We start from the raw sequence: 21,565 nt of genomic DNA, 5'->3' as shown, positions 1-21,565 counted from the left end.
GTCAATCTATACAATTCATCACACACCATAGATTAGACATTGTCTCATCTCAGTGACTACTAGAACTAGAGTCTTTGAATAAAATCACAGATTGACAAACATTGGCAGAACGGTAAAGTAATGCATTCATCTTCCACGCTACTTATTACGAAAACCAGGCCTGCAACGTCCGGCCAGATCCTGCCTCACATCCAGGGCTCGCTCAGAGTATCATACATAAAAGATTTCACCTCGTGTTAACATCACCCAGACTTTGCTTTGGGCTTCCGACCTCTCGCCTTCTTCGGCTTCTCCTCGTCATCGACATCATCTTCGTCCGCTGTCTTCTTTGTCTTCTTCCCCTTGCTAGCACCGCCCTTGGTGGCTGACTTCTTGGGAACTCGGACGTATTTGTCTTTCTTCAGGTCAAGCTCCTCAGCTTCATCGTCCTTTGACTCTTCAACAACCTCTTCTTCATCCGATGCCTCCACGGCGTCTTCAATATCGGGTTTCTCCTTTGCCATCTTCTTGGGAGCCGTCACACTGCTCGCCTTGATGAACGGCAGGGGGTGTGAGCGTTGATTATAGACTCGTGTAAATGAGGCCTTCGTCTGCGTTTCCAGCTTCGCATGCTCTGCATCCATCGGACCCAAGCCCAGCTCTACTAGGGCATCCCAGTCTTCCCTGGTAAGGAAATAACTATCCATGAAGTCGATTACTTCCTCAACGGCGTCTTTACCTTCATCCTTCAATCTGCGGACCAAGCGATCCCAGAGCAGGGGCATGTACTGTTGCCGAATCTCATCCCGGTCGCCAGATGCACGTAGGCGCATATGGCCTTGGATTTCTTTGACGTAACGCCACAATTTTCCTGCATACCGATATTAGACATGCTTTGAGGGAATAATTAAAAAAAAAAAAAAAAAAAAACAATACCTTGCTTGCTGTTTTGTCCCAACCAACCAGCAAACGTAGGCCGTTCTCCCATGGCTCCATACACGAAGCTAGCAGGTCGAACAAAACTAAAAGCAGCATGAGTAGGCATTAAGCTCCACTGCTGCTGGGTCCCATGAATCATGCGATCCACAAGGTCGCCGTCGCTGATACTAGATGCTGCATTGTCGATCAACTCGAGTTGCTTCAGCCTCTGCTCTCGACCTTGGTACCCAGAGGCCAATGTCTGCCTTGTCTTGAGATAATTCTCCTGGACCATCAAATAGCTGAATTCATGGTCGTTGAAGTACAGTTCGATTTTGTCGTTAAGAGTGCTTTTTGAGGTGTGTGCGAACATTTGGGGTCCGAGGATCTTGTTCACAATATCCCATGGTTTAAGAATAATATGCTTTTCCCAGGCTTTCGACATTTCCCGTCCTTTTTCATAATTCAGATTCTGCTGGTCGAGTTTCACAGTAGAGAGCATGTTGATGATTTGACGAATATCAGAATGGGTTCCTTCGATCAGACCGTCCAGTACCGGAGGCGGTATTCTCAGGTTTTCGCGGTAACAGATTGTTGAAAGTCGGGCTCTCATTTGATCTGCACTTGGGCGCCGGAAAGCAAGTTCAAAGACAGTGCCTTCGAAGGGCTTCAATTTTGGAATTTTCCACTCGTTAGAGATGAGAATGAGGGGGATATGGGTTTTCTTCGCAACAGCCACCAGAGCTCCGACGCCACCTCTATCTCCGGCAGACATTCCATCAACTTCGTCCATTATCAGAACCAATTTCTTTTTGTCACTGTTCACCTTCTTGCCCTCTCCTGCGAAGTATCCTTGTAGAGAGGTTGTGTCTAACACCCCAACAAGGCCGTTCTCGACGAGTTTCTTGCTTCTTGTGTCACTCGCGTTAGTCTCAACGACATCGTAATTTTCCAGCTTCGCAACCAGATGAGCCGCTGTAGTTTTTCCAATACCAGGAGGCCCATGGATGATCACGGCTCGGTAGAGGCCGCTTCCGTCTTTTCCAGGTCTCTTGAAGTTGTATTTCGCGTTCTTGTGCCAGTCTCGTAGCCAATTCTGGAGTCTCTCGACTAGGGTCTTGTTGCCACAAATCATGCTTATGGATGTTGGCGCGTATTTGGTTGTCCACAGTTCATCAGCGACTTTAGCGGATTGGGACGCTTGAGATGCTGAAGGCGGAACAGTATCCGAGGCGCGAGCGGCCATCTCCTTGCGCTTCTCTTCCTTGTCAATTTCTGCTGCCATCGCCTTGACTTTGGCCTCGTCTGCTTTCTTCTTCGCTTCGTATTTTTCCCCGGCCTTTCCATCTCCTCCATTTGCTGGAAGCCGTCGAATGAGCTCGAATAGTCCCTCTTCGTTAATTGTCTTGATCTTGTGTTGTCGGATTGTCTGGAGCTTCTTGGGCCCAGCATCCGCTCCTAAAACAACGTAGCTCGTTTTCGAACTGGGGGCACCGGTAACCTTGCCACCATACTTCTTCACCAAGGTCTGACCCTCCTCGCGGCCCAACGTGTCCAGAAGCCCGGTAAAGACAAACGACAGTCCAGCGAGACAGTTCTCTGCTCCGACTGGCAGCTCCACGCTTCCGCCCACAGGAGACCTTGAACGTTGTGCCTGAGCGGCGAAATTGAATTTCGTCTTTTCGCCCGACTGTGGCGGAGGGGAAGGAGCCTTGACGGTTGGGATGCTGTCAAAGATATCCTGGACTTCCTTGCTCTCGGGTCGATCGGTCTTTGTCGGAGACGCTCGGGGCTTTTTGGCGGCATGCGACGTCGCTTTCGCTTTCACTGCACTCTTTTTAGGACTGGCCTCGAATTCAGAGTCTTCCTCCTTGTCCAATGCTTCCGACTTCCGTTTGCGAGCTGGGCAGGAGGTTGTCGATTGCGCTGCGCGAGAGGGGCGCTTAGGCAAATCTTCCATTACCACATCATCGTCTGACTCTGCAGGGGGTGGTTGTTTGCTTCGTCCGGCTCGTTTTACCGGGCTGGCAGGCTTCACGGCAAGCTCTTCAAAATCGTCGTCGCTGCCATCCTGCTCATCCTCCTCAACATAATCGTCATCGCCTTTGCCTCTCTTCTTGTATTCGGTCGCAAAGACGTCATCGCCACCCAGCCCCTCATCGTCGTCGACTACCGTTGTCGTCTTTCTAGTAGATCCACGAGTGGCTCTCTTAGGAGTAGTCTGTGTATCTGCACGCGTCTTAGGCTTCGGTGACTCGTGCACAGGCTCGGCTGGGGTTGGCTGCGACGGTTTAGCTGTGGTCGCATTGTTGCTCTTCGCTGGTCTTCCTCGCTTCTTGCTCGAGGCAAAGTAGTCCGAGGTAGAAGTCGGTTCTCCTTGTGATTCTTCAGGTTTCCTTGAAGCTGTCAATTGATGAAGTTCTGCTAATAAGGTAGAAGGGGCACGTACGGCTTGCTTGTTGTTCTCGCCTTTGGGGGTGAATGCTTCACCTCAGTTACGTCTTCTTCGTCACTATCATCAACAACCTTCCGAGTGCCTACAGCCAGGTTAGCAAGGCACAATCGGGACGGTTGGTATGATTCTCACGCTTCTTCCGAGTAGCAGGCTCCTAGCAACGCAACTGAAGTCAGCAAGGAGTTGTTGGAACGATAATTGTGAGAAAGTGCACTGGAGTGCGAGCTCGATCATCGACGTACCTCTTTCTTTGCAACCGGCTTCGCAGGAGATGCGTTTGAGCCTTGGCTCGACTTCGCGCCAAAGAAGCTCCGGATATCAGAAGGCATGGTGAACGATAGTTGTTGGAGCGTGCACAACCGTGTAAGGTAGCGCTCCCTGAGAACAAAATTTAACAGTCAGAGAGGACCTACGCTCCAGGCAACAACAACGTCCAGCAGGTGGAAAGCCTTCACCACTTATCGCTGGGAGCTACATACAATTCCGGCAGACACGGACGCGCGCCTGCCTGCAGCTACGCCGACGTGACTTAATTGGCTTACCTAAGACAGAGAGGCGCGTGTGGCACGTGCGCAGCACTTTCTTCCCTTTCAGGAAATGGGGGAATTCGGGCCCGGGCCTGCAGATACGCCGATAACCTGAAAGTCTGCCGGGAACCCTCTGAATATTGCTGAGATCCGGTAATTGAGGGAGGGCCATTTGCTGCATTTCAATCCCCAATGGGTCCTCAGTTCAAGATGTTCTCCGGGTCTCAAATGGCCCTGTTCCGGCCTTCATGTAAGATTCTGCGCTGCCTCCCAGATTTTTCCTCTTCTGTTTGGCCATGAACCTCCATCAAATTCTCTCATCACGGAAGGGAAACTGACACCGATGCGATGCGTTAGGCTTCACGACCCCTTGCACAGCGCTTCCTCTTTCGCGATGCTTCTCCACGACCTCGCCTGCTCTGGATTGGCTCACTCCCAAGTACGCCGAGGTGTCGAAGTCTCCGAAGGGTCGCCCGCATGTCCCGACCGGTGGCTCCTCGCGCGGTACGACTGTTGTCTGGGGTGACTATGGCTTGCGGATGAAGGATCACGACCGTCGGTTGCCCGCCCATTCTCTTAAGATCGCGGAAGAAACCATTAAGAGACGCCTGAGGGGTATGAACTATACGCTATACAAGCGAGTCAGCGCGAACATTGGTGTCTACACCAAGGGCAACGAGCAGCGTATGGGTAAGGGTAAAGGAAAGTTCGATTACTGGACGGCGAAGGTCGCTGTGAGCAGAATTGTCTTCGAGCTGAAGGGCGACCTGCACGAGAAGGTTGCCAGAGAAGCTTTCCGTCTGGCCGGTCACAAGCTGCCTGGTAGGCGCTCCCCCCCTTCATGGCATCTAGAAAATATCGCCATTGACGGCCCACGACACTAATACATCTACTATACACAGGACTCTGGGAGTTTGTGAAGAAGGGCGAGCCCCCGGTGGTCGGACTGACGAAACTCGGCAACGGAGTAACCCTGGAGAGCCTTAAGCGTGCCCGCAGAAGCCCAGCCCTGGGGATGGAGAATCTCCCCACGCCCCCGCAGTCGACCTCCTCCAGCCCATCCGCTTCTCAATAAACAAACCAACCGCCCGTTTCGAATTTCTTGGAGAATCTGTTCATTACCCATGTTTTATTTACATTTGTCTCGCGGCACCTAAGCCCCGACACCCGAGCCAGGCCCATATCCCTGTTCTCTCCTGATCCTTGCCGCCAGCGCTGCAGCCTCCTCTGGGGTCTCGGGCTTTGAATCTTTTGTTGTACATTACCATCAGCCATTCACATTCTGCTTTATTGCGATTGATCTCGCAAAAGGTGTCGATGTCTTTCTCATATGCGGAGTTTATATTATATTGAAAGGAAAAGGGAAAGGGAAAGGGAAAAAAAGGAAACCTTGGAAAAAAAAGGGTTGCGAAACTGTACCTTTATCCACGATTCCTGAGAGACCAGACGTAGCCTCTCCCTTCTCGAGCTGCAGTGCCAGTGGCGTGTCCCCATTCTTTTCCTTGCCTTCGTCATCCTCATCTCCGAGGATCGGGTTGTATTCACTTCTTGTGTGCTCGCAGTGGGCTAGTCCGTCCCATAAGCCGTGGCTCTTGTAAATCATGTCCCAAGTGAAAAAGCACGAACTTACCACCTAGTTGACCGGTCTGCTTCGGCGGAGTCTCTGTGAAATAACGAATCGACTCATACCTACAATCCCGGTTAGCACACGGTAATCCTCACTTCCTCTGATTCGCGAAATCCGAGCAGCCAGCGGTCACATACTGAGTGTTTTCACCACCGGGCTCGATATCCATGAGGTTAGGGTTCGACATGATGTAGTTTTCGCGATGCTCCGAATAAAGAAAAAGTTGACTCGTGGGATTGATAAACTTAGTAATTATCCTCGTCTGTGTTTGTTAAAAATTAGAAGGGATTGGAAAATGGGGGGGATCCGCCTGCGAGGTGGTGCTCGAATATGTATACGAGCTATGACGTAGTCAAGTGAATCGACCCAGTCAACCAAGATCAGCTGTCGATGAATTGCCAGTGGCTACCAACTCCCATTCAGGGCACCCCCATGTCAGTCATGGATAATGCTGCAGCTTATACCTAGAGAGTCTACTCCGCAGCAAGCTGTTTGTGTGAGGCTAGTTATCTCAACCAATGGAGCGTCATCCCCAGGTTCCCCTCCCACCTCCCCTACTATCTCTTCTCTTGCCCAAAATCCCATCCACCTGGTGAGTATTGAAGTTTGTAGATGATCTACATGATGTCTTGCGCAGAACAACGGAATAAAGCTTCCGCTATGCCTAAAAGAGGAAGAAAAGGTCATTTACGCTATCACAGAACGCCTTATTTATGGAAATAACGACCCGTTATAGTACAATTGATTCATTACTCGTCCATTGTTTGTTATTCTAGTCCCTTTTAAAACTCCATGCCCATGAGGTAACTACACATCGAGTTAGCAATGATATCCAATGACATCCTGCTATATTGTGTCAAACAAACCTTTCATAAATGCGCATAAACTTGGCAACAAATGCCTCGAGATGGAAGATCAATTTCTGCGCAGCGATGGGTCAGTACCCTGACTGATTGCGGATCTCTTCAATAGAACTGGAACTTACGCTGCCCTGGGTGATTCTGTGCTCGTAGAAAGCCGACCACTTGATGACGTCGGGCTTGAGAGCATCGTCCACTTTGCCGACGAGCTGGAAGGTTAAGGTCTAGCACGGCCCGTTAGCCTGAAGACTTCCACAAATGGTGTCTCCGGGGGGAGGGGAATCAAACCTTGAGGATGGTAGTAGCCGGTATGCAATGCGTCAGCAGATCATACAGACGGGAGCGGACTCGCAACAACTGAGCCGGTGACCGTTCCGCCAGAATCTCATCCGCAGTTTGCGCAATCAATGCTTCCCAGTCGGGAGGTGGAATTGGCGTGTTGTCAGTGACCTTCTCACTGTAATGCTCGAAAAAAAAGTTGTCAGCCCCGGGGTTCCAGGAACACAAGCAATTAGGGAGGGGAACTCTTACTTCTGAGCATAAATGGCCTCAAACATCAGCAGCGCGCGGCGCAGGTTCCGATTACTCTCCTTCGCAATCCTCTGATTCAGCCCATCCGCCTCTGGCCACCCCTCCTTCTTGCCCGCCGTCCGCAACACCGCGCAGATATCCTTTTCCGTGGGCGCAGCGACCCTGACCAGCAGGGTGCGGGATCGGATCGGCGCAATGATATTCGAGGTGCTGTTGGCCAGGAGGATGAGTCTGAGGTTGGGGCTGTATTTCTCCATGGTCCGTCGGAGCGCCGCCTGCGCATCGCGCGTCAAGTGGTCCGCCTCGTTGATCACCACCACCTTGAACCGCTGCTTCGCCGAGAGATCGACCTGCTGCGTCTGCGCGATCTCCTTGAGCAGCTCCTGGACGACGACGCGGTCATAGTTGCCCACATCCGACGGTGTGATCTCCAAGTGGTACACGGAGGAGACAATGTTGAACTCCAGCTTCCGGTTGCTCGTCGTCTGGAAAACTCGGGCGTCGATCTTGATCTTCTCTACTCCAGGGCCGTACAATTCCTTCAGGGTTGCGATCGTGCGTGTCTTCTTGCCTGCGCCTGATGGTCCGTAGATCAGTAGATGTGGGAAGTCGCCGCTTTGTGCCTAAACATGTTTCGATGATTATGATCATTTCGCTATTCAAGGTTCTCTAGTGTGCCTTACCAGGGACTTTAGTCGTGAGGAAAGCTCTGGGTGATATGTCAGAGAGTCCAGCGAGCGCGGTCGGTGTTTATCAACTAGCAACGCCATCTTGAGTGATCGGTCTTGAGCTTCAAAGTGTATGGATGAAGTCGCTGGGCTATTTTGTCGCCGCCATACAATTCCGTCCCTCGAAGCTAATGGACGGCCGACGCGTCGCCCGTGACGCGAGCTTAATTGATGCTCCGTGCACTACGGCTGACTATGCATGTCGGGACCAATGAGAGCAATACCCGATTGTTCCGCACTCCGCTCTTAAGCCTCAGGCACTGAGCAATGTAAGGTATGCAAGTTTCCAATGTCGACTTGGGATGAGACTTGTGCTAGTCTGATCTACATGAGATTCCATCTCATGGCTTCCCTGATAACCGCAGACGGAATTGAGTAAGTACTTGGAATACCACTAAAAACGGCAATGATTCAAACTCTGGGCCGGTAGGCAATATACAAGGAAATTTTCCTACCCATATCGTACACATACTGGTAGTTCTTTGTATATACATGCTCTATAGTACAAAACCCGAATAGACGCCAAAGGTTATCTGCTATGGTGGCTTGGAGAGTATTTGCCGGAGGAGGGAGATGTGAGGTCTTTATGAAAGAGGTTGACAAGCAGGTGTCTTTACTGAAACCTGCTCGATTACAGGTCGTCAGAGGCTTTCCTCTGATGAGAGCCTCTCTGTCACAGGCGCCTGAGCTGGTGTCAAGAAAACAAAGTGAGCAAGGGTCTACAGATATCATCACGCAGGCAATGGCGTGAGCACCCCGTTATCATCGTATCGTGCCTCTGCTCGATGTTAGCAACCTGTACAGAGTGCGCGCTCGGCGTTGCTCTTACTGAAAAAAGTGTATGACAAAGTGATAGTGTCAATGCCTTTCATGTTTGGGTCCGTGACGAAGTCAGGGTCGATGAAGAAGAAAACCGGCATATCGACCGATTCCCCGGCGTTCAGCTTCTGCTCGTCAAAGCAGAAGCATTGAATCTTGCTGAAATAGGGTGCAACCTGACCAGGGGTCACACTGTATGTCGCAACGCCAATGATGTCGGTGGGACCCTTATTTGTAGCTGTAAAGAAAGCAAGCGCTGTTTCTCCCGGAAGCACACGGACTTCGCGTTGTTGCGGAGTGAATTTCCACGGTAAAACATCCGACACTGATCCATTGAAGGTGATTCTGAGCCGACGGGCGTCTGTCACGGGTTTGACACGAGATGCGGTATCGTTGTCGCCTCCGCGATGCGTAGTAGATGGTTGACCATTCCAGCCAGTTTGTTGGCAGATCTATACAATGGGCAGTAGAAGTAAATATATGAAACAGATGAAGTACATATTCACGGGGTTGAACACACCATTTTATACAGAGGAACAGAGCCATAGGCCAAAGCAACGGTACCGAGAATAATACTCATGGTATAATACCTAGTGATTCATGAGCATTGCACTAGATAGACAATCGCCATGTCATCATACATGGTGGACGCATTGCGCTTTTGCGATTGAGGTGTATTGAAGGGAGCATTAATATTTTGGCTTAGAACTGAATTGCGAGTGAAGAATCGTCTTCCAGAATCCATGCATCTCGAATTAGTCTGGGCAGATAGACGAAGACTTGATCCCGGCAATGGGAGCCGGCCCCATGAGGATATTGAACGGGAAATCATAGTTAAAGAGATGTGACGCGGGGACGATTGTAAATCTACACCCACTGCAGCATCAAGTCCAGGCTCGATAATGTCCTTGTCACACGTGACTCAAGAATCTCCGATAAAGTGGGCTGATCATGTGGTGATAATCATTGTTGTTACATAGCGGGCAGTTTTCTGCCACCGCCCTTCTTTAACAGTTTTGCCATCGGACTTTTGGGTGCTGTTCAGGGTTTCCCCACTAGATCTCCTTCTCCGAGGTTGAGGACATTCTGCCGCATCTCACGGTGACAAAGGCGGTCTGCGTCGATTTGCGCTGCCATTCAGGCATCAGACTATAGCTTGCCTGCACAATTAAGGGCTCATTTTATGCCCCATACTGTCTCATAAAGCTAATTCCAAATTACGGGAGGTTCAGGTCATGCTTAGGCACTTTTGCTTATGGATGTTTCTATGTTATAACAGAGGCGAAGACTCCCGATTGCAACTTGCCTTAGAACAATTGCATAGCTACGGAGTACCTAGTAGCCCTAACTGCCAATGTCAGAGAGGCGCTTGACAGCCCAATACCGCTGTGCCATGTCTCCGATCTTCAAAATTATCAGCCTGGAATGCTACACTTCATCTCCCTTACCGAGCCACCCGTCATTTGCGTGCAGACTGATACCGTTTGGCTCACTTGCTTATATGTATGAACTGAGTTTAGCCTTCTTCGAAGCCTCTTTAATGTTTCATACTTGATAACACTCGCTATGAAGATGCAAGCGCGGTCATTGCGCTAGTTTTCGACTCTCCAAGCCCATCTCATCGCCGGCTGATAATGGAATAGCGGAAGCGAGCATTGAGTCTGTCGATGCAATGATGCTTGAACAGATTGTTGCTGGAAGAAGGGAGTCGCTCGTGCCCGTTCATCTCAAGACACTTGCTGCTACCCTGCCAAAAACCCCTCGGACCATCTCGGGACGTTCTTGTGCACACGTTAGAAGAACAGCAGCGCTGATAGCAAAGGTAATGCGTTCACGATACAGATACTATCGAGCAAATAGAAACTGTCAGCATAGGATCTCAAAATCCAGGGTAGCCCAGAATCGGGATGACGGATGGAACGACGGGGCTAGTGCAACCATCCTCGAACCAAGCAACCGAACGCTATGGCCAAGTCAACCAAGCATACCTTCTTATCATAGAACCTCGGCATGACCGTCGCTGCGGCTCTGGGTGCTACAAATAATGCAATTTCTTGCCGTCTCTGCGCACTCTCAATAAGTATACTCCATCCGCACATGAGACATCCCGCGCCAACACAGAGCCCAGAATCCCACATCATGGGTGTGATTGTGTCACGGGCAAAGATCTTGGGGCCTAGCCTTGTTCTGGCGAGGCACACTGAGTAATAGAACATGCTCACAAACGAAGCAAGGAACGCAGATGAGCGCAAGGCGGTTGATAAGGCGTGCTTGAGTGACGACATTGACTTCAATTTGCGCAGGCGCAGGAGAAGCTGTAAAGGAATGTAAGTCGCACAAGCAAACTTGAACGTTCGAGCAAATCTAGATACTGCATGTTTCTCACAGCTCGGACCACATCCCATGTGGACCATCTCGCACGGTATAGGGACAGTGCTCGAGGGATCACCCCAGTCAAGAGGCCAACCGTAGTCCTTACACATGGACTGTAGGAGGGGAGCCTGTCCAGTATCCTTCCCATATACCAATACACCTCTCCTGGCACCGCGAAGTGCTTCAATCAGCCTAGAATCAACTTTTGCGACTTCCCCAATCCACTTTTCATAAGACCTTGGCAGTCTTTCTGGCATATAGAACCATGCCCACATGACTATCGCCGCACTCGCAGCGAATGCACCAGCATTGGCAAGCTTGGGCGCTACACGCTCTGCCCAGGTCCAGTGGTTTCTGCCCTTCCGCCACCGGCGCCACTGCTGCCACCCTATGCACACGATTGAATCCGCAGCGCGTGTGAGGCTAAACAGTGTAAGATCCATGCTCCGGCCAACGAATTGAGAGTTTGCGTTTGGTGCTTCTCTGACCATTGCCAGCTCCCCAGCACTCTGCATCGAAGTGCAATCATCAGAATTCTTCGGTTTACCCTGTATTCTGATGGGCTGTTTATTCAAGAGTTGAAATGAGTACCAAGCAGACAAGAACGCCGAGACAAACCGGATAATCCGCATGAGCTGCGAAGTATACGCAGATGCGTCAAGCTTGAAGTTGCGGCGTACATGCTCAAGACAGCATGAAAGTATTAAGGGAGCAATAGTTGAACCACCAATCAAAAGAGCACAGAATGTGGGAAAGCTCTCGAGCCGTAACGCATTGGTCAACGTATGGAGCAGCTGTCAAAAGCGAGATGAGCTATTGGTCTTCCAAGTGATACATCCGCGATTCACAAAGAGCACAAATAGCCAGCACACACCAATTGGTGTAGCATGAACAACCCCGGCCAAGAAGACAAACAGGGGGAGCTTCTTACCTCTTTCAGCCTGTCTTTGTTACTGAGCCTTTTGTCCTGGATGCGCCGTAGACAGGAAATGATTTTCGGGGTGGTTGAAGACAAGTATCCAAGAGCATACGCGCGCAGTATCCTTGAACAGTGAGCTTGGTACGGCTCAAGGAAAGGAAAGTCAAGAGGATTTGTGTTAGATGGGTCAGAACGTACGGCTTTAGGATGTTAACTCTGCTGCGATGCTGGGAGCGGATGGCAACAGGATCCATGGTGTCCCAAGCTTACCATTCATGACTCTCGATGGAAATTTTTGACCAATGCAGTCTACCAAATGTTGTCAGACAGGTGCTTCATTTCATTTGATCACCAGTGGCAGTCAAACGATAAACTTCTTCACGAACCTGTGAGGGGATGAGTCTGCCTCAAGATTGGACTAGGACATTACACAAAGTTGGGAGTTTAAGGCATTGAGTGCTGGCACAAACGCTTTGATCTGCGGCGATAACCACAAAGCTCTGTGCTCCACAGCAACCTTTCATAGGATTCCCCGCGGGATCCGTGCGACGCAGTTGGAAGGCCTCGGTTCTTGTAGACACGAGGGAGAGTCACTGCTAGGGCTGGGTCAGGGGTAACGATTATTCGGTAATAAACGACGATCCCCGTGGCTGCTTGGACCAAACTTGGGGTCTTTGGGCATCACCCGTGGATGAGCGGAGAGGGAAGGGTCTATAAAAAAAGATATCAGAGATACGACAAACAACCGGTGGCTGAGAGATCTAGAAAGCTCAGAATATGCTCTCTTATCCCACGGCTAGAATGGCCGAATTGTTAGGCGAACACGTTTTGATTAATGAACTGATGAATTGAGATGGTGGGATGCAGCAGCAATTATTCAATACAGTTAGAGCCGTGGACTAAAAACTAGTTGGTTAAATGTAGAGAAGACCAGCAGCAACTGCAACGACGGACTGGGAAATTGGGCCGAGACTAAGCAGGTCGTACCAAAACATTACTGCGCTTCAGCGCAAATGCCCAGCCAGAGTGTGGTATTTGGCGTATTACTGTTACGTCACGCGACCGCCGGTCGAGCGCGAGATTTTTTGCATGTGATCGACTCATAAAGACCGAACGAATTCCTACTACCTTACCTATGCTGAGTGAGTGACTGACTGACTTGAGTCTCTTACTTACCAACTCTACCTGCTCTCCAGTCAGTCTCTCGCTGTCTCTCCCAGCCAACTGAGAGTGATCTCTCTCCACCATTCAAGCTATTCCCCCGGATTTCTCCTCCTCCTTCAGTCAACCTTACCTTCCTTCTATTTGTCTAGCGAATTAATGTGGGAGATGTCCCACTTTGCAACCGAGTCCTTCCGCTTGAACGCTGCTTTGCTCCATACATAACAAACCCGCCGGTCATTCTGTCATTGTCATCCCCAGCTTATACCCGAATCGAATGCATCTGTTGACAACAAGCGTCCGCATCATAATCCTCAGCTCGTGCCTGTGAGCTTCTGTGGCCTGCGAGCCCCGATCATCCCCGAGCAATCGGGTCCAACGATACTCACGCCGTTTAAGGCATGTCCGCGCTGCCTTCTCGGCGCTGCTCTCCACTTAGGGTAGCAACTGATGCGGAAAGTCGAATTGCGATCTTCAAACCCTCAAATTCATCTCTCCTACGGTGTCGCCATCATGGACCTCAGAAACTCAGAAGCGCATAATGGCAGCGACAGCCCACAACCTGGCCCGTTTGGCTGTATGTTCAACAATCCACAATTTCCTCCGTGCTCATACTAAAGATATGTGCGCGTGTAGATTCTTTCCTTTCACCAATGGACACTCCATACGAACCTGCGCCTGCACGACCGCCCGGGCCCGCTCTTCTTGACGACAACGAGTCCACTATGCTGGACAACTTCTTCACGACGATGAACTCCAACCATTTCTCGAACGACTTCTGGATGGGGGGGCAGACGAACCGATTACTTGGGACTAGCGGGCTAGATTGGCCAGGCGAACTACCGCCCACCTTCGAGGGCTCCACGACGTCTCTTTCACAACCAGGTCTTTCTCATGGCAGCATGGACAAGTCTAGCATGGAGATGATGGCACCGGAGATAAATACAAGTGCAGATATTTTCGCGGCTGCTTCTATGCTTTACCACAACGGACTCACTGGAAACGACTTCAATCCTAGCTTCAATCACCAGAATTTTGCTTCTCCCGACACAGATTTCAACAATCCAAGAATGAATGGTCACGGTAAGGTCCAGGCGCCTAGCAGTCATGGCCAGTCAAAGCAGCCGTCTCGTTGCCGCATGCCCGTGGGGCTTCATACGTCAGAGATGCTATTCGATGTTCGAGAGCCCATATCACCCGAACAACAAGTGACGGCAAAGGTGCGCCCGCTTCATTGGGGCTCCGATGTCGGTTTCATGGGCCAGGGTTATATGGCGCCTCCGGAACAGCCTAATGAGGAGGATCGGACCAAAGAGCTGCTCGGTCATCTAGTATGCCTCGAACCGCAGAGCAGTGCAACGAACACGCGCGCGCCGAGTCCCGTAACAGTAAGACACTCTGGAGGTTACGATGCTCCGTGGGCAGATGCCGCCGCAGCTGGCCAACTCAGCAATTTACGGCGAGGCTTTCGGGACCATGTGGAAGATCTCGCTCAGCCAAAGAAGAAACAGAAGACCTTAGTCAAAGAGGAAGATGACGAAACCTCGGATGACGATACCTCGCGACAAAAACCCAAGAAGTCCAAATCCTCAACTCGGCGACTATCGCAAGATACCATTCAAAAACGACGGCTCTCTTCGGGGCCAAAAGCTGCGCGAGAAAACTTAACTGAAGAACAGAAAAGAAGCAACCACATTCTCTCGGAACAGAAGCGACGAAATCTCATCCGACAGGGGTTCGATGACCTATGCCTACTTGTTCCCGGGCTGAAAGGAGGCGGCTTCAGTAAGAGCGCGATGCTAACTCAAGCCGCCGATTGGTTAGAGGAGATTTTGCGAGGCAATGAAATCCTCAAAGCACAGCTCGCAGAGATGAAATCAATGAACGGCTTGGTCATGCCACGATAGCACTCATCCAAGTTACGCGATCACGATTTACCATTATTAATTCCCAGGTCTTATCCAAAAGCATGGGCTTACCGTTTGATTTATCTGTACATTGGAGCACTTGAGTGGTTTTCCAGTCATCTTTCAGATGAAACTGCAGGCGTTCTTCTCTGGCGGCCATGATCTCAATCACACCTTTCCCGGCGAGGCTCTACTAGTGAGACTTTGCTTGCTGGCCTGTCGCATTGTCATGCTTCTACCCATAATACCCCTTCTGGCCTATTTTCATCGCCACTTTTATATATGATTATAGCCGATGCATGTGTAACTATATAGCCAAATTTCCGAATCATATACGATCGAAGTAAACAGAATAAAATCTTCTCAATTAGCGCCAGTGCTTTGAGCGCCGCACAAGATCATTAGAGGTCACTTTTTTGCTTGTCTTATATGTAGATGCGATTCAAACCAAAATATACAATGGAGCGGAGACACCTTTTCGAGCCAAGAAACTCTCCCAACTGAGCGTCTTAGTACGACGCAGTGACATGTAACTAATTGTCGCACCGATAATCATGCATCCTTTAGTCTGGAAAATTGTGCGGCCGCGCACTGTAGAAAGCACTTAATAATGATGAGGTTTGTACGGAGTATTGGACAGTACTAGTTTCGCGGGGAGCTCCGCACAATCAAACAGGCTTAGCCTAGCCTTTTACGTAGGTTGTTTAGTTCCGCATGGGAAACAAACTGTCATGTGATCCGCCCCCATTTGTTGTTCTGGGACCGGACAACAGTTCGACACTCCGCAAAGAACCACCAAACCATCCAGATGTAATGACATCAATTGCAACCATCGTTCAGCCTTGATTTCCAAATCGAAGATTCAATCAAGAGGAAAGTCCCGCGGGCCCTTGCGAACATGCCTCCTCCGAAACGAAAGCGTGCGAGCCATGCGCCGGACCACGATAACAATGCACGCAACAAGCGATTCGCCTACCTCAAGCCTCAAGTCAGGCAGGTCTCGGAGAGGACTATCAAGAGCAAGTGGTCGACGCTTCCCGAACCCGTTCAAGACAAAGTTCGCGATATGTTCCGAGCCCTGGAGCGCCCTGTCATCATGCGACAACAAAATGAGAGCAAGCGCATCGAAGCGCAGGCCGCCGTGCAAGCTGTTGTGAAAAAGTACTGTCCCTAACATGTGCCGTTGGACTCTTGGGGTTAGCACTGACCACATATTGTCGCTTAGTTTGGGAAAACGACTGCCGCGAATGCCGTTCCCCCCCGTCGCGAAAGATTCCGTGTTTGAGTACGAAGCAGCTCTCAAAGAACATGTAAGGCGGTTCCACCATCGATCGACCGACTCTGAAATTGGTCTAACCTCAAAGTTAAGTCTTCGTTAGAGACTGCTTTAGCTACGATGAATGACAGTATCGATCTATTGAAGGTTGAGGTAGAGAAAGAGGAAGCACTACTTGAGAAAGAGAGGAAACAGCTGCAGGAGATGGAGAGAAATGCAAAGGGAGTTGAGGCAGAAAGAAAGAGGCAGATGAAGAATGTAAGGATCTTGTTCAGTGATAGCAAGATCAAGTCGCTGATTATTGTCTTTATCAAGGAACATCCGGTGCTACGGCAGTTGAGCAACGCTCCTGATAACCACGATTCGAGCCAGTGCGGATTTACCATAGCAAATGATAACGACGCACACGTTATGTTTGATGAGGTAGGAACTTTTTTTTCGAACTGTACGGCCACATTATTGACAAGTCCTATTTAGCTTGAGGCCGATCCAGAAGTTCTTGGTCTATTGAAACAGTTGAATGGCCATCTCAAGTCGATGCAGAATAACACGACTCCTCTGACTGGCTTGAGCGATGCTGTCGCCAAATTCCAAGCGGCGTTGAGTTTGACTTTCCTTCCTGAAGACTGAAGCAACTTCGAAGCAAACAAGCTCATAAAATGCCCACTTGCAGCTCATGCTGTTCATTTGAGGCTGATCTTCCGTCAATGGTACAGCGAAGTCTGCACAGCGATATCATCATGGGTCAAGGGGCCCTGAGCGCCGAACCAGTGAAGCTGGCGTCATAAATTCAGCCGAATATTCCAATTGCAACAGCAACGATTTAGGAGCGGATTCCTTTAAGCTGGTGCATCAAGCCCCCGTGCATGGCCTCGGTATGAGTAGGTCAATATTTTGCTTACAGGGTCCGCATCTCTTGGCGATACATGCACTGAACATGTATACGAGAAACTGGGTCTCGAGTCAAGCAGTGAAACATGCACCAGACAGTGGACTGATGGGTCGCTTGGCCTACAGACTGGCACGCAAAGACGAGTACATATCCGAGAATGCTGTGGACTCGGGCCTGCAAGTGCAAGTGACCTATTTGCATGTAAAATAGTTCGTGTTGAAGACCATACTACTTTGAGGCATAGCCCACTTGCTTTCACTTTACAAGAGCATAAATCGTGCCATTCAATATTTGTTAAACGTAAGAGTTTCCAGGCAACATGTAGTGAGTTTAACCGAGGGAGTTCCTTTCTTTTTGTATGAGGCATTTATAGTTAAAACATCATTCGACGCACCTAGTTTCTGCTTTGTCCAGTACTGATGCTCATACTAAGAAGTTGCGGGATTATTTGATTAGTCTAATGTGGCACATGGGCTGTGGCTCCAGGGCCAAGTCTTTCCCGAGGCTGACAGATTAGCCGCCGTTCTGTTCCCCCCTCCCCTCCCAATGCGGAGGAGCCCGGGAGTTCAAAGATCCAAGTCCCGCTCCAGCGGGGAACTTCGATGAGCCGATCGCATTCGCGCGCATCCTCGCAATTTCTACTGAGCAGTTTACAAGACCGACGCCGCAACAAAGCAAGCGATATTGTTAACCGTTACTGCCCAACCCAATTTCCAGATAGCCTTGAATGTCTGCAACTTGCCATCCTCCTTGGAGCGCCCTGAGCCAGTCGAATCAATTGATCTCAGCATCGATCCCGTTCTTGCGCAACAGTTTTGCGCCCAGCGATCAATGACGGAGAAAAGCGCAGCGCATCCGGGTACAGGGCCCGAACACCAACCCAACAACGGGACAACCGATAAATTGAGAATCAGCATAGCAAATGGCGAACACACGCGAGAAACTCCGAATGTCAAGGAGGAACTGCTGGGCGCGCAGGGCCCCAAATCTGAAATGGTTGCGGTGGGGGCTCACTCGAGTCCAAAGAAGCGCCGCAAGGTCAATCATGGTAAGTAGATAGTCTCTGCCATGGGCCCTGCTAGGGTGACGGTAGGAACCTGTGGGCTCTCTCTGTCATAGATTCCCGTCCCGAATGGCTGGCTGATTCGAAAATAACTGATAGCATGCGTTTACTGTCGGCGATCGGTAAGCCTCTCTCACATGCGGCCGCCAAACCACCTTCCTTGGCCATGTCTAGAGCGGCATTCCGCTCTTTGAGAACAAATTGATCGAAATTACAAAGTGGTTCACTTGCTAACAGGAGGGTATTCCACGTGGCACAGCATATGACTTGCGACTCGGTACGACCTTCTTGAACGTTGTTCCTTCCAACACCCTTTGTGAAACGTCTTTGCACAGGGTGTTTCCCAATGAGCCAGGCATACTGACGCGAGATGTTTGGTTTAATAGGAACGACCTTGTACACGATGTATAAAGCGGAACATCGGCCACCTGTGCCATGATGAGCCTCGGGAGTCTTCCAAGCGGTCCCGGAGCGAGAATGAGCATTCGGCTGCGGATGACGAAGCCTCTTCCAACAACGAGTATCCAAACATCCAAGGAATGCCCAGAACGGTCGATGTCCAGGATGCTGCCGGTCAGCAAATCCTCCCCGATGCGACAATGGGCCTATCGGCTTCCTCTGTGCCCTCGGTGCAGCAGCCGGGCAATATGTCTTCTTCCGGTGAGACGCCACCTAATGAAGATGATGTTCGAAAGATTATCACTGACGCGATTACACAGTACTTCCCTTCAACGAATGGATTGGCGGCCAAAGCCAATTTCAAGATATGCACTCATTTCATCCGTCCTATATGTTCAATGCGCCCGAGGTCACCAACGAGTACAACCTTCTTGGGGACTTTCTCAGTAACAGTCTTCTTGACGATGGATCCGTCTTTCAAAATGATGATCTGCATGGGATGTATTCAGACCCGACATTGATAAACTCCATGGCTACCTTGGGAGGATCAAACCCCTCCATGCTCCAGCAAGCCCAACAGGCACAGTCGCAACAGAATCAGAATCAGCAGACTCACCAAACCCAGAGTGAATCTGCTCAGGGCCCTGCTGCTGCAGTGGGCAATGACAAGGCAAGAGAGACATATTACATGACTGCAGCTGATCCTTCGGGCTCAGATCCACCAGAGGAGCGAATGAACAAACTCCTGAAAGCCAAGTATGACGCAGGACTTTTGAGGCCATTCAATTATGTCAAAGGCTATGCAAGGTTGAATCAGTACATGGAAAGACACCTCCAGCAAGCTTCACGGCAGAAGATCCTTCGACAGCTGGACAAGTTCCGGCCGAAGTTTCGGGAGAGAATGCAAAGTTTGACCGATATTGAGCTGATACTGGTGGAGATGTGGTTCGAACGCAGTCTGATGGAGTACGATCGTGTTTTCGCTAGTATGGCTATTCCTGCTTGCTGCTGGAGACGAACGGGAGAGATCTTTCGAGGGAACAAAGAGATGGCAGAGCTGATCGGCGTTCCTATCGAGTCCTTGCGCGATGTGAGTCGTGTTTGGTCTCCTTGGCCGGAGATGGATGAATGCTAACATAATACAGGGTAAACTGGCTATCCATGAAATTATTGTGGAAGACCAGCTTGTTAGCTACTGGGAGAAATTCGGGGCCATTGCGTTCGATAGCACCCAAAAGGCAATGCTCACGAGCTGCACACTGAAAAATCCCAATTCGAACTCGTCTACCGACGGTATTCCCTGCTGCTTCTCGTTCACCATACGAAGAGATAACCACAACATGTGAGTCAATTCTCAAAAGAATGAACTGGTGATGGAACACTAACTTCCTTGGAAAACAGACCATCTCTCATAATCGGAAACTTCTTACCTTCGCAGCGGAAAGCAAAATGAAATCCATTATCTTCATCTTATCTGCTATTTCTCGCTTTAGTACGGAGTCATCATTCACACTTTGATCTAGCTTTGGTCCATAGATATCCATTTCTTTGTCATTTGCTTCGCAGGAGCCAGGTTATAGCCTCCTGACTTGAACAGCTTTCAGTTTCAGGAAATGTACCATAATCTAGGTTCAAGAAAATGAGATTCTAATAAGAGTCAAAGTCTGTTGTACTTGTAGTGCCATACTGATGTAGAGTATGCCGGTCAGGTGGCCTCCGATGCCATTGTGTATCAGGACCATGCTATGATCCTAGTCCGGCGTAGCAACCTACTTACACGAGCCATGCACTTCCACTACATCGCCCAAGGGTATCGTGCAGTTCCCTTCCAAGTCGACAATTCACTTCAAAACAACCGTCTGCAGCCCGCCTCGAAATTTCAAAATGGCAGGAGAGGCAATTCTATGTAAGCAGACTACCTCGTACCAGAGCGGAGTGCGCCCATGAACTGTACTTACCACCCCCAGCCTTCGCAAGCGAGATCCAGAAGCAAATCCAGGCAGACGGCCGCGAACTCCGAAGTCTACACCTGGATGCAGCCACGTCGAACAAGCTAGACAGCTATCTCAGCCATCTGCCAATTTTTACAAGCACCTCTTCCCCCTCCATCCGCCGGCGTTTCGATCACATAGGCACGGACTTGTGGAACAGCTGCACGCAGCGTATGACCCACTGCAGCGACCCAATATCATCCGCGGTCTTGTGCAAAGGTATATACACTCTTGCCTGCCATATAATCTCAGGTATCCAGACTGAGCGGAAATATAGTCAAAGCGTTCGCATGGGCTATGCTCGACACTGCCGTCTCGAATAGGAGTCCAGGTATACCCTTATGGTCCGCAAGGATGTCTGACACTACTAACCTACCTCTGCACCAGGGAGTTTCAGAGTCGTGGAGACAGCTAACAAGCTGGTCAAGTCTTGCATAGGTATGTATGACTATCAAAGCGAGCATTGGCTACGGGCACAGCCCATGTTGACATGCGCTTCAGAACATGATTGCGTCGCCATCAGCTTGAAAGTCATCGAAGCGATAGCCATGCGGCTGGATGCGCTCGAGCACTTGGAGACAGATGTCGGTGAAGCGAGATTGCGCCAGTGCAGCGTGCATTACTATGCGCTTCGGGTCCACTTGGTATGTATGATCTTGTTGCGCGGAGCTGAAGTCTGGGTACTATACGCTGCTGACGGGGAGAACCGGATTCAGGCTTGGATTCAAGGCAGACCAGACATTGCAGATCATTTGTTTCTCAAACTCCCTGAGTTGAACACTGGCGACTGCTGTGTTCTGGATGTTTGCTTCAAGGTTGGGAGCTCGGCACTGTCATGCAGGCAGTACGATGTGGCGGCGAAGTGGTTGGAAAGGGGGTTGCAGCAATGCAAGCTGCTCGTTTCCAGTTCTAAAGAATCTGATGTAGCTTTGCGGGATAAGGAGCTTCTGATTCTGCATGCTTTAGGTGTGGGCCCTGGACTATCCCGGTCTTTCATATTTCATATACTGACTTCGGAACAGTTCGAGCGCATATATACCTTGATACGCATGACTCTAAAGACAATCTTGCGAGAGCCCTCGAGCAGCTCAAATCTGTAAGTGGGTCCATTCTCCAGCAATGCTTCTATGCCCATGCGTG

The 21,565-nt window shown here is 50.1% G+C and overlaps 10 protein-coding genes across 10 annotated transcripts; 5 read left to right on the top strand and 5 right to left on the bottom strand.

The window, feature by feature from the left end:
* Window positions 1-147: 147 nt before the first annotated feature.
* On the bottom strand, window positions 148-4,003 carry ASPACDRAFT_77751 (replication factor C subunit 1). The gene is made up of 5 exons (XM_020205032.1): window positions 3,595-4,003; window positions 3,485-3,506; window positions 3,347-3,434; window positions 916-3,293; window positions 148-850 (listed from the first exon to the last, which is right to left on the bottom strand). Exons 1-5 carry the CDS (start codon window positions 3,679-3,681, stop codon window positions 243-245), a joined length of 3,183 nt encoding a protein of 1,060 aa, XP_020057205.1. The 5' UTR covers window positions 3,682-4,003; the 3' UTR covers window positions 148-242.
* A 68-nt stretch (window positions 4,004-4,071) lies between these two features.
* On the top strand, window positions 4,072-4,954 carry ASPACDRAFT_42365 (mitochondrial 54S ribosomal protein uL16m; the record flags this gene model as incomplete). The annotated part of the gene is made up of 3 exons (XM_020201092.1): window positions 4,072-4,129; window positions 4,237-4,701; window positions 4,782-4,954. 3 exons carry the CDS (start codon window positions 4,072-4,074, stop codon window positions 4,952-4,954), a joined length of 696 nt encoding a protein of 231 aa, XP_020057204.1.
* Window positions 4,955-5,032: 78 nt separating this feature from the next.
* On the bottom strand, window positions 5,033-5,693 carry ASPACDRAFT_42364 (uncharacterized protein; the record flags this gene model as incomplete). Its single annotated transcript, XM_020201091.1, has 4 exons — window positions 5,033-5,127; window positions 5,299-5,445; window positions 5,510-5,568; window positions 5,644-5,693. The coding sequence occupies 4 exons, from the start codon at window positions 5,691-5,693 to the stop codon at window positions 5,033-5,035; spliced, it is 351 nt and encodes a 116-aa protein (XP_020057203.1).
* A 112-nt stretch (window positions 5,694-5,805) lies between these two features.
* ASPACDRAFT_117398 (replication factor C subunit 5) lies at window positions 5,806-7,749 on the bottom strand. Its single transcript, XM_020196054.1, has 6 exons — window positions 7,581-7,749; window positions 6,898-7,520; window positions 6,655-6,823; window positions 6,492-6,590; window positions 6,373-6,428; window positions 5,806-6,313 (listed from the first exon to the last, which is right to left on the bottom strand). Exons 1-6 carry the CDS (start codon window positions 7,665-7,667, stop codon window positions 6,289-6,291), a joined length of 1,059 nt encoding a protein of 352 aa, XP_020057202.1. The 5' UTR covers window positions 7,668-7,749; the 3' UTR covers window positions 5,806-6,288.
* Window positions 7,750-8,026: 277 nt separating this feature from the next.
* On the bottom strand, window positions 8,027-9,362 carry ASPACDRAFT_1855404 (cytochrome c oxidase assembly protein). The gene is made up of 4 exons (XM_020197437.1): window positions 9,086-9,362; window positions 8,965-9,034; window positions 8,455-8,896; window positions 8,027-8,403 (listed from the first exon to the last, which is right to left on the bottom strand). Exons 1-4 carry the CDS (start codon window positions 9,274-9,276, stop codon window positions 8,357-8,359), a joined length of 750 nt encoding a protein of 249 aa, XP_020057201.1. The 5' UTR covers window positions 9,277-9,362; the 3' UTR covers window positions 8,027-8,356.
* An 804-nt stretch (window positions 9,363-10,166) lies between these two features.
* Window positions 10,167-11,990, bottom strand: ASPACDRAFT_117391 (uncharacterized protein; the record flags this gene model as incomplete). The annotated part of the gene is made up of 4 exons (XM_020196053.1): window positions 10,167-10,289; window positions 10,433-11,611; window positions 11,749-11,860; window positions 11,935-11,990. 4 exons carry the CDS (start codon window positions 11,988-11,990, stop codon window positions 10,167-10,169), a joined length of 1,470 nt encoding a protein of 489 aa, XP_020057200.1.
* Window positions 11,991-13,039: 1,049 nt separating this feature from the next.
* Window positions 13,040-15,177, top strand: ASPACDRAFT_77745 (basic helix-loop-helix domain-containing protein). Its single transcript, XM_020205031.1, has 2 exons — window positions 13,040-13,474; window positions 13,534-15,177. The coding sequence occupies exons 1-2, from the start codon at window positions 13,411-13,413 to the stop codon at window positions 14,802-14,804; spliced, it is 1,335 nt and encodes a 444-aa protein (XP_020057199.1). The 5' UTR covers window positions 13,040-13,410; the 3' UTR covers window positions 14,805-15,177.
* Window positions 15,178-15,702: 525 nt separating this feature from the next.
* On the top strand, window positions 15,703-16,710 carry ASPACDRAFT_42360 (uncharacterized protein; the record flags this gene model as incomplete). The annotated part of the gene is made up of 4 exons (XM_020201090.1): window positions 15,703-15,965; window positions 16,030-16,114; window positions 16,174-16,503; window positions 16,558-16,710. 4 exons carry the CDS (start codon window positions 15,703-15,705, stop codon window positions 16,708-16,710), a joined length of 831 nt encoding a protein of 276 aa, XP_020057198.1.
* Window positions 16,711-17,563: 853 nt separating this feature from the next.
* On the top strand, window positions 17,564-20,083 carry acuM (gluconeogenesis transcription factor RDS2). Its single transcript, XM_020205030.1, has 6 exons — window positions 17,564-18,020; window positions 18,135-18,157; window positions 18,295-18,312; window positions 18,422-18,695; window positions 18,755-19,524; window positions 19,580-20,083. Exons 1-6 carry the CDS (start codon window positions 17,804-17,806, stop codon window positions 19,778-19,780), a joined length of 1,503 nt encoding a protein of 500 aa, XP_020057197.1. The 5' UTR covers window positions 17,564-17,803; the 3' UTR covers window positions 19,781-20,083.
* A 235-nt stretch (window positions 20,084-20,318) lies between these two features.
* ASPACDRAFT_42358 (uncharacterized protein) lies at window positions 20,319-21,525 on the top strand (the record flags this gene model as incomplete). The annotated part of the gene is made up of 6 exons (XM_020201089.1): window positions 20,319-20,340; window positions 20,402-20,644; window positions 20,703-20,756; window positions 20,813-20,863; window positions 20,927-21,069; window positions 21,448-21,525. 6 exons carry the CDS (start codon window positions 20,319-20,321, stop codon window positions 21,523-21,525), a joined length of 591 nt encoding a protein of 196 aa, XP_020057196.1.
* Window positions 21,526-21,565: the final 40 nt, after the last annotated feature.

The sequence above is a fragment of the Aspergillus aculeatus genome, assembly GCF_001890905.1.
Source record: "Aspergillus aculeatus ATCC 16872 unplaced genomic scaffold ASPACscaffold_6, whole genome shotgun sequence".
In the NCBI taxonomy this organism is placed as follows: Eukaryota; Fungi; Ascomycota; class Eurotiomycetes; order Eurotiales; family Aspergillaceae; genus Aspergillus; species Aspergillus aculeatus.
This window is presented reverse-complemented; position numbering and strand designations above follow the sequence as displayed.

What these genes read in the sequence shown, in the direction of transcription:
- ASPACDRAFT_77751 (XM_020205032.1), bottom strand. Translation starts at nt 3,681, where the DNA reads ATGCCTTCTGATATCCGGAGCTTCTTTGGCGCGAAGTCGAGCCAAGGC. An exon ending in GCCTGCTACTCGGAAGAAGC is followed by an intron (nt 3,435 to 3,484) that starts GTGAGAATCATA and finishes ACCTGGCTGTAG; the next exon opens with GCACTCGGAAGGTTGTTGAT. An exon ending in GCGAGAACAACAAGCAAGCC is followed by an intron (nt 3,294 to 3,346) that starts GTACGTGCCCCT and finishes GACAGCTTCAAG; the next exon opens with GAAACCTGAAGAATCACAAG.
- ASPACDRAFT_117398 (XM_020196054.1), bottom strand. Translation starts at nt 7,667, where the DNA reads ATGGCGTTGCTAGTTGATAAACACCGACCGCGCTCGCTGGACTCTCTG. An exon ending in CGGCTACTACCATCCTCAAG is followed by an intron (nt 6,591 to 6,654) that starts GTTTGATTCCCC and finishes GGGCCGTGCTAG; the next exon opens with ACCTTAACCTTCCAGCTCGT. An exon ending in ACAGAATCACCCAGGGCAGC is followed by an intron (nt 6,429 to 6,491) that starts GTAAGTTCCAGT and finishes ATCGCTGCGCAG; the next exon opens with AAATTGATCTTCCATCTCGA.
- ASPACDRAFT_1855404 (XM_020197437.1), bottom strand. Translation starts at nt 9,276, where the DNA reads ATGATTTCCCGTTCAATATCCTCATGGGGCCGGCTCCCATTGCCGGGA. An exon ending in AAGCGCAATGCGTCCACCAT is followed by an intron (nt 9,035 to 9,085) that starts GTATGATGACAT and finishes ATGAATCACTAG; the next exon opens with GTATTATACCATGAGTATTA. An exon ending in CTGTTCCTCTGTATAAAATG is followed by an intron (nt 8,897 to 8,964) that starts GTGTGTTCAACC and finishes CCCATTGTATAG; the next exon opens with ATCTGCCAACAAACTGGCTG.
- ASPACDRAFT_77745 (XM_020205031.1), top strand. Translation starts at nt 13,411, where the DNA reads ATGGACCTCAGAAACTCAGAAGCGCATAATGGCAGCGACAGCCCACAA. An exon ending in ACAACCTGGCCCGTTTGGCT is followed by an intron (nt 13,475 to 13,533) that starts GTATGTTCAACA and finishes GTGCGCGTGTAG; the next exon opens with ATTCTTTCCTTTCACCAATG.
- acuM (XM_020205030.1), top strand. Translation starts at nt 17,804, where the DNA reads ATGACGGAGAAAAGCGCAGCGCATCCGGGTACAGGGCCCGAACACCAA. An exon ending in GCGCCGCAAGGTCAATCATG is followed by an intron (nt 18,021 to 18,134) that starts GTAAGTAGATAG and finishes AATAACTGATAG; the next exon opens with CATGCGTTTACTGTCGGCGA. An exon ending in GGGCAATATGTCTTCTTCCG is followed by an intron (nt 18,696 to 18,754) that starts GTGAGACGCCAC and finishes GCGATTACACAG; the next exon opens with TACTTCCCTTCAACGAATGG.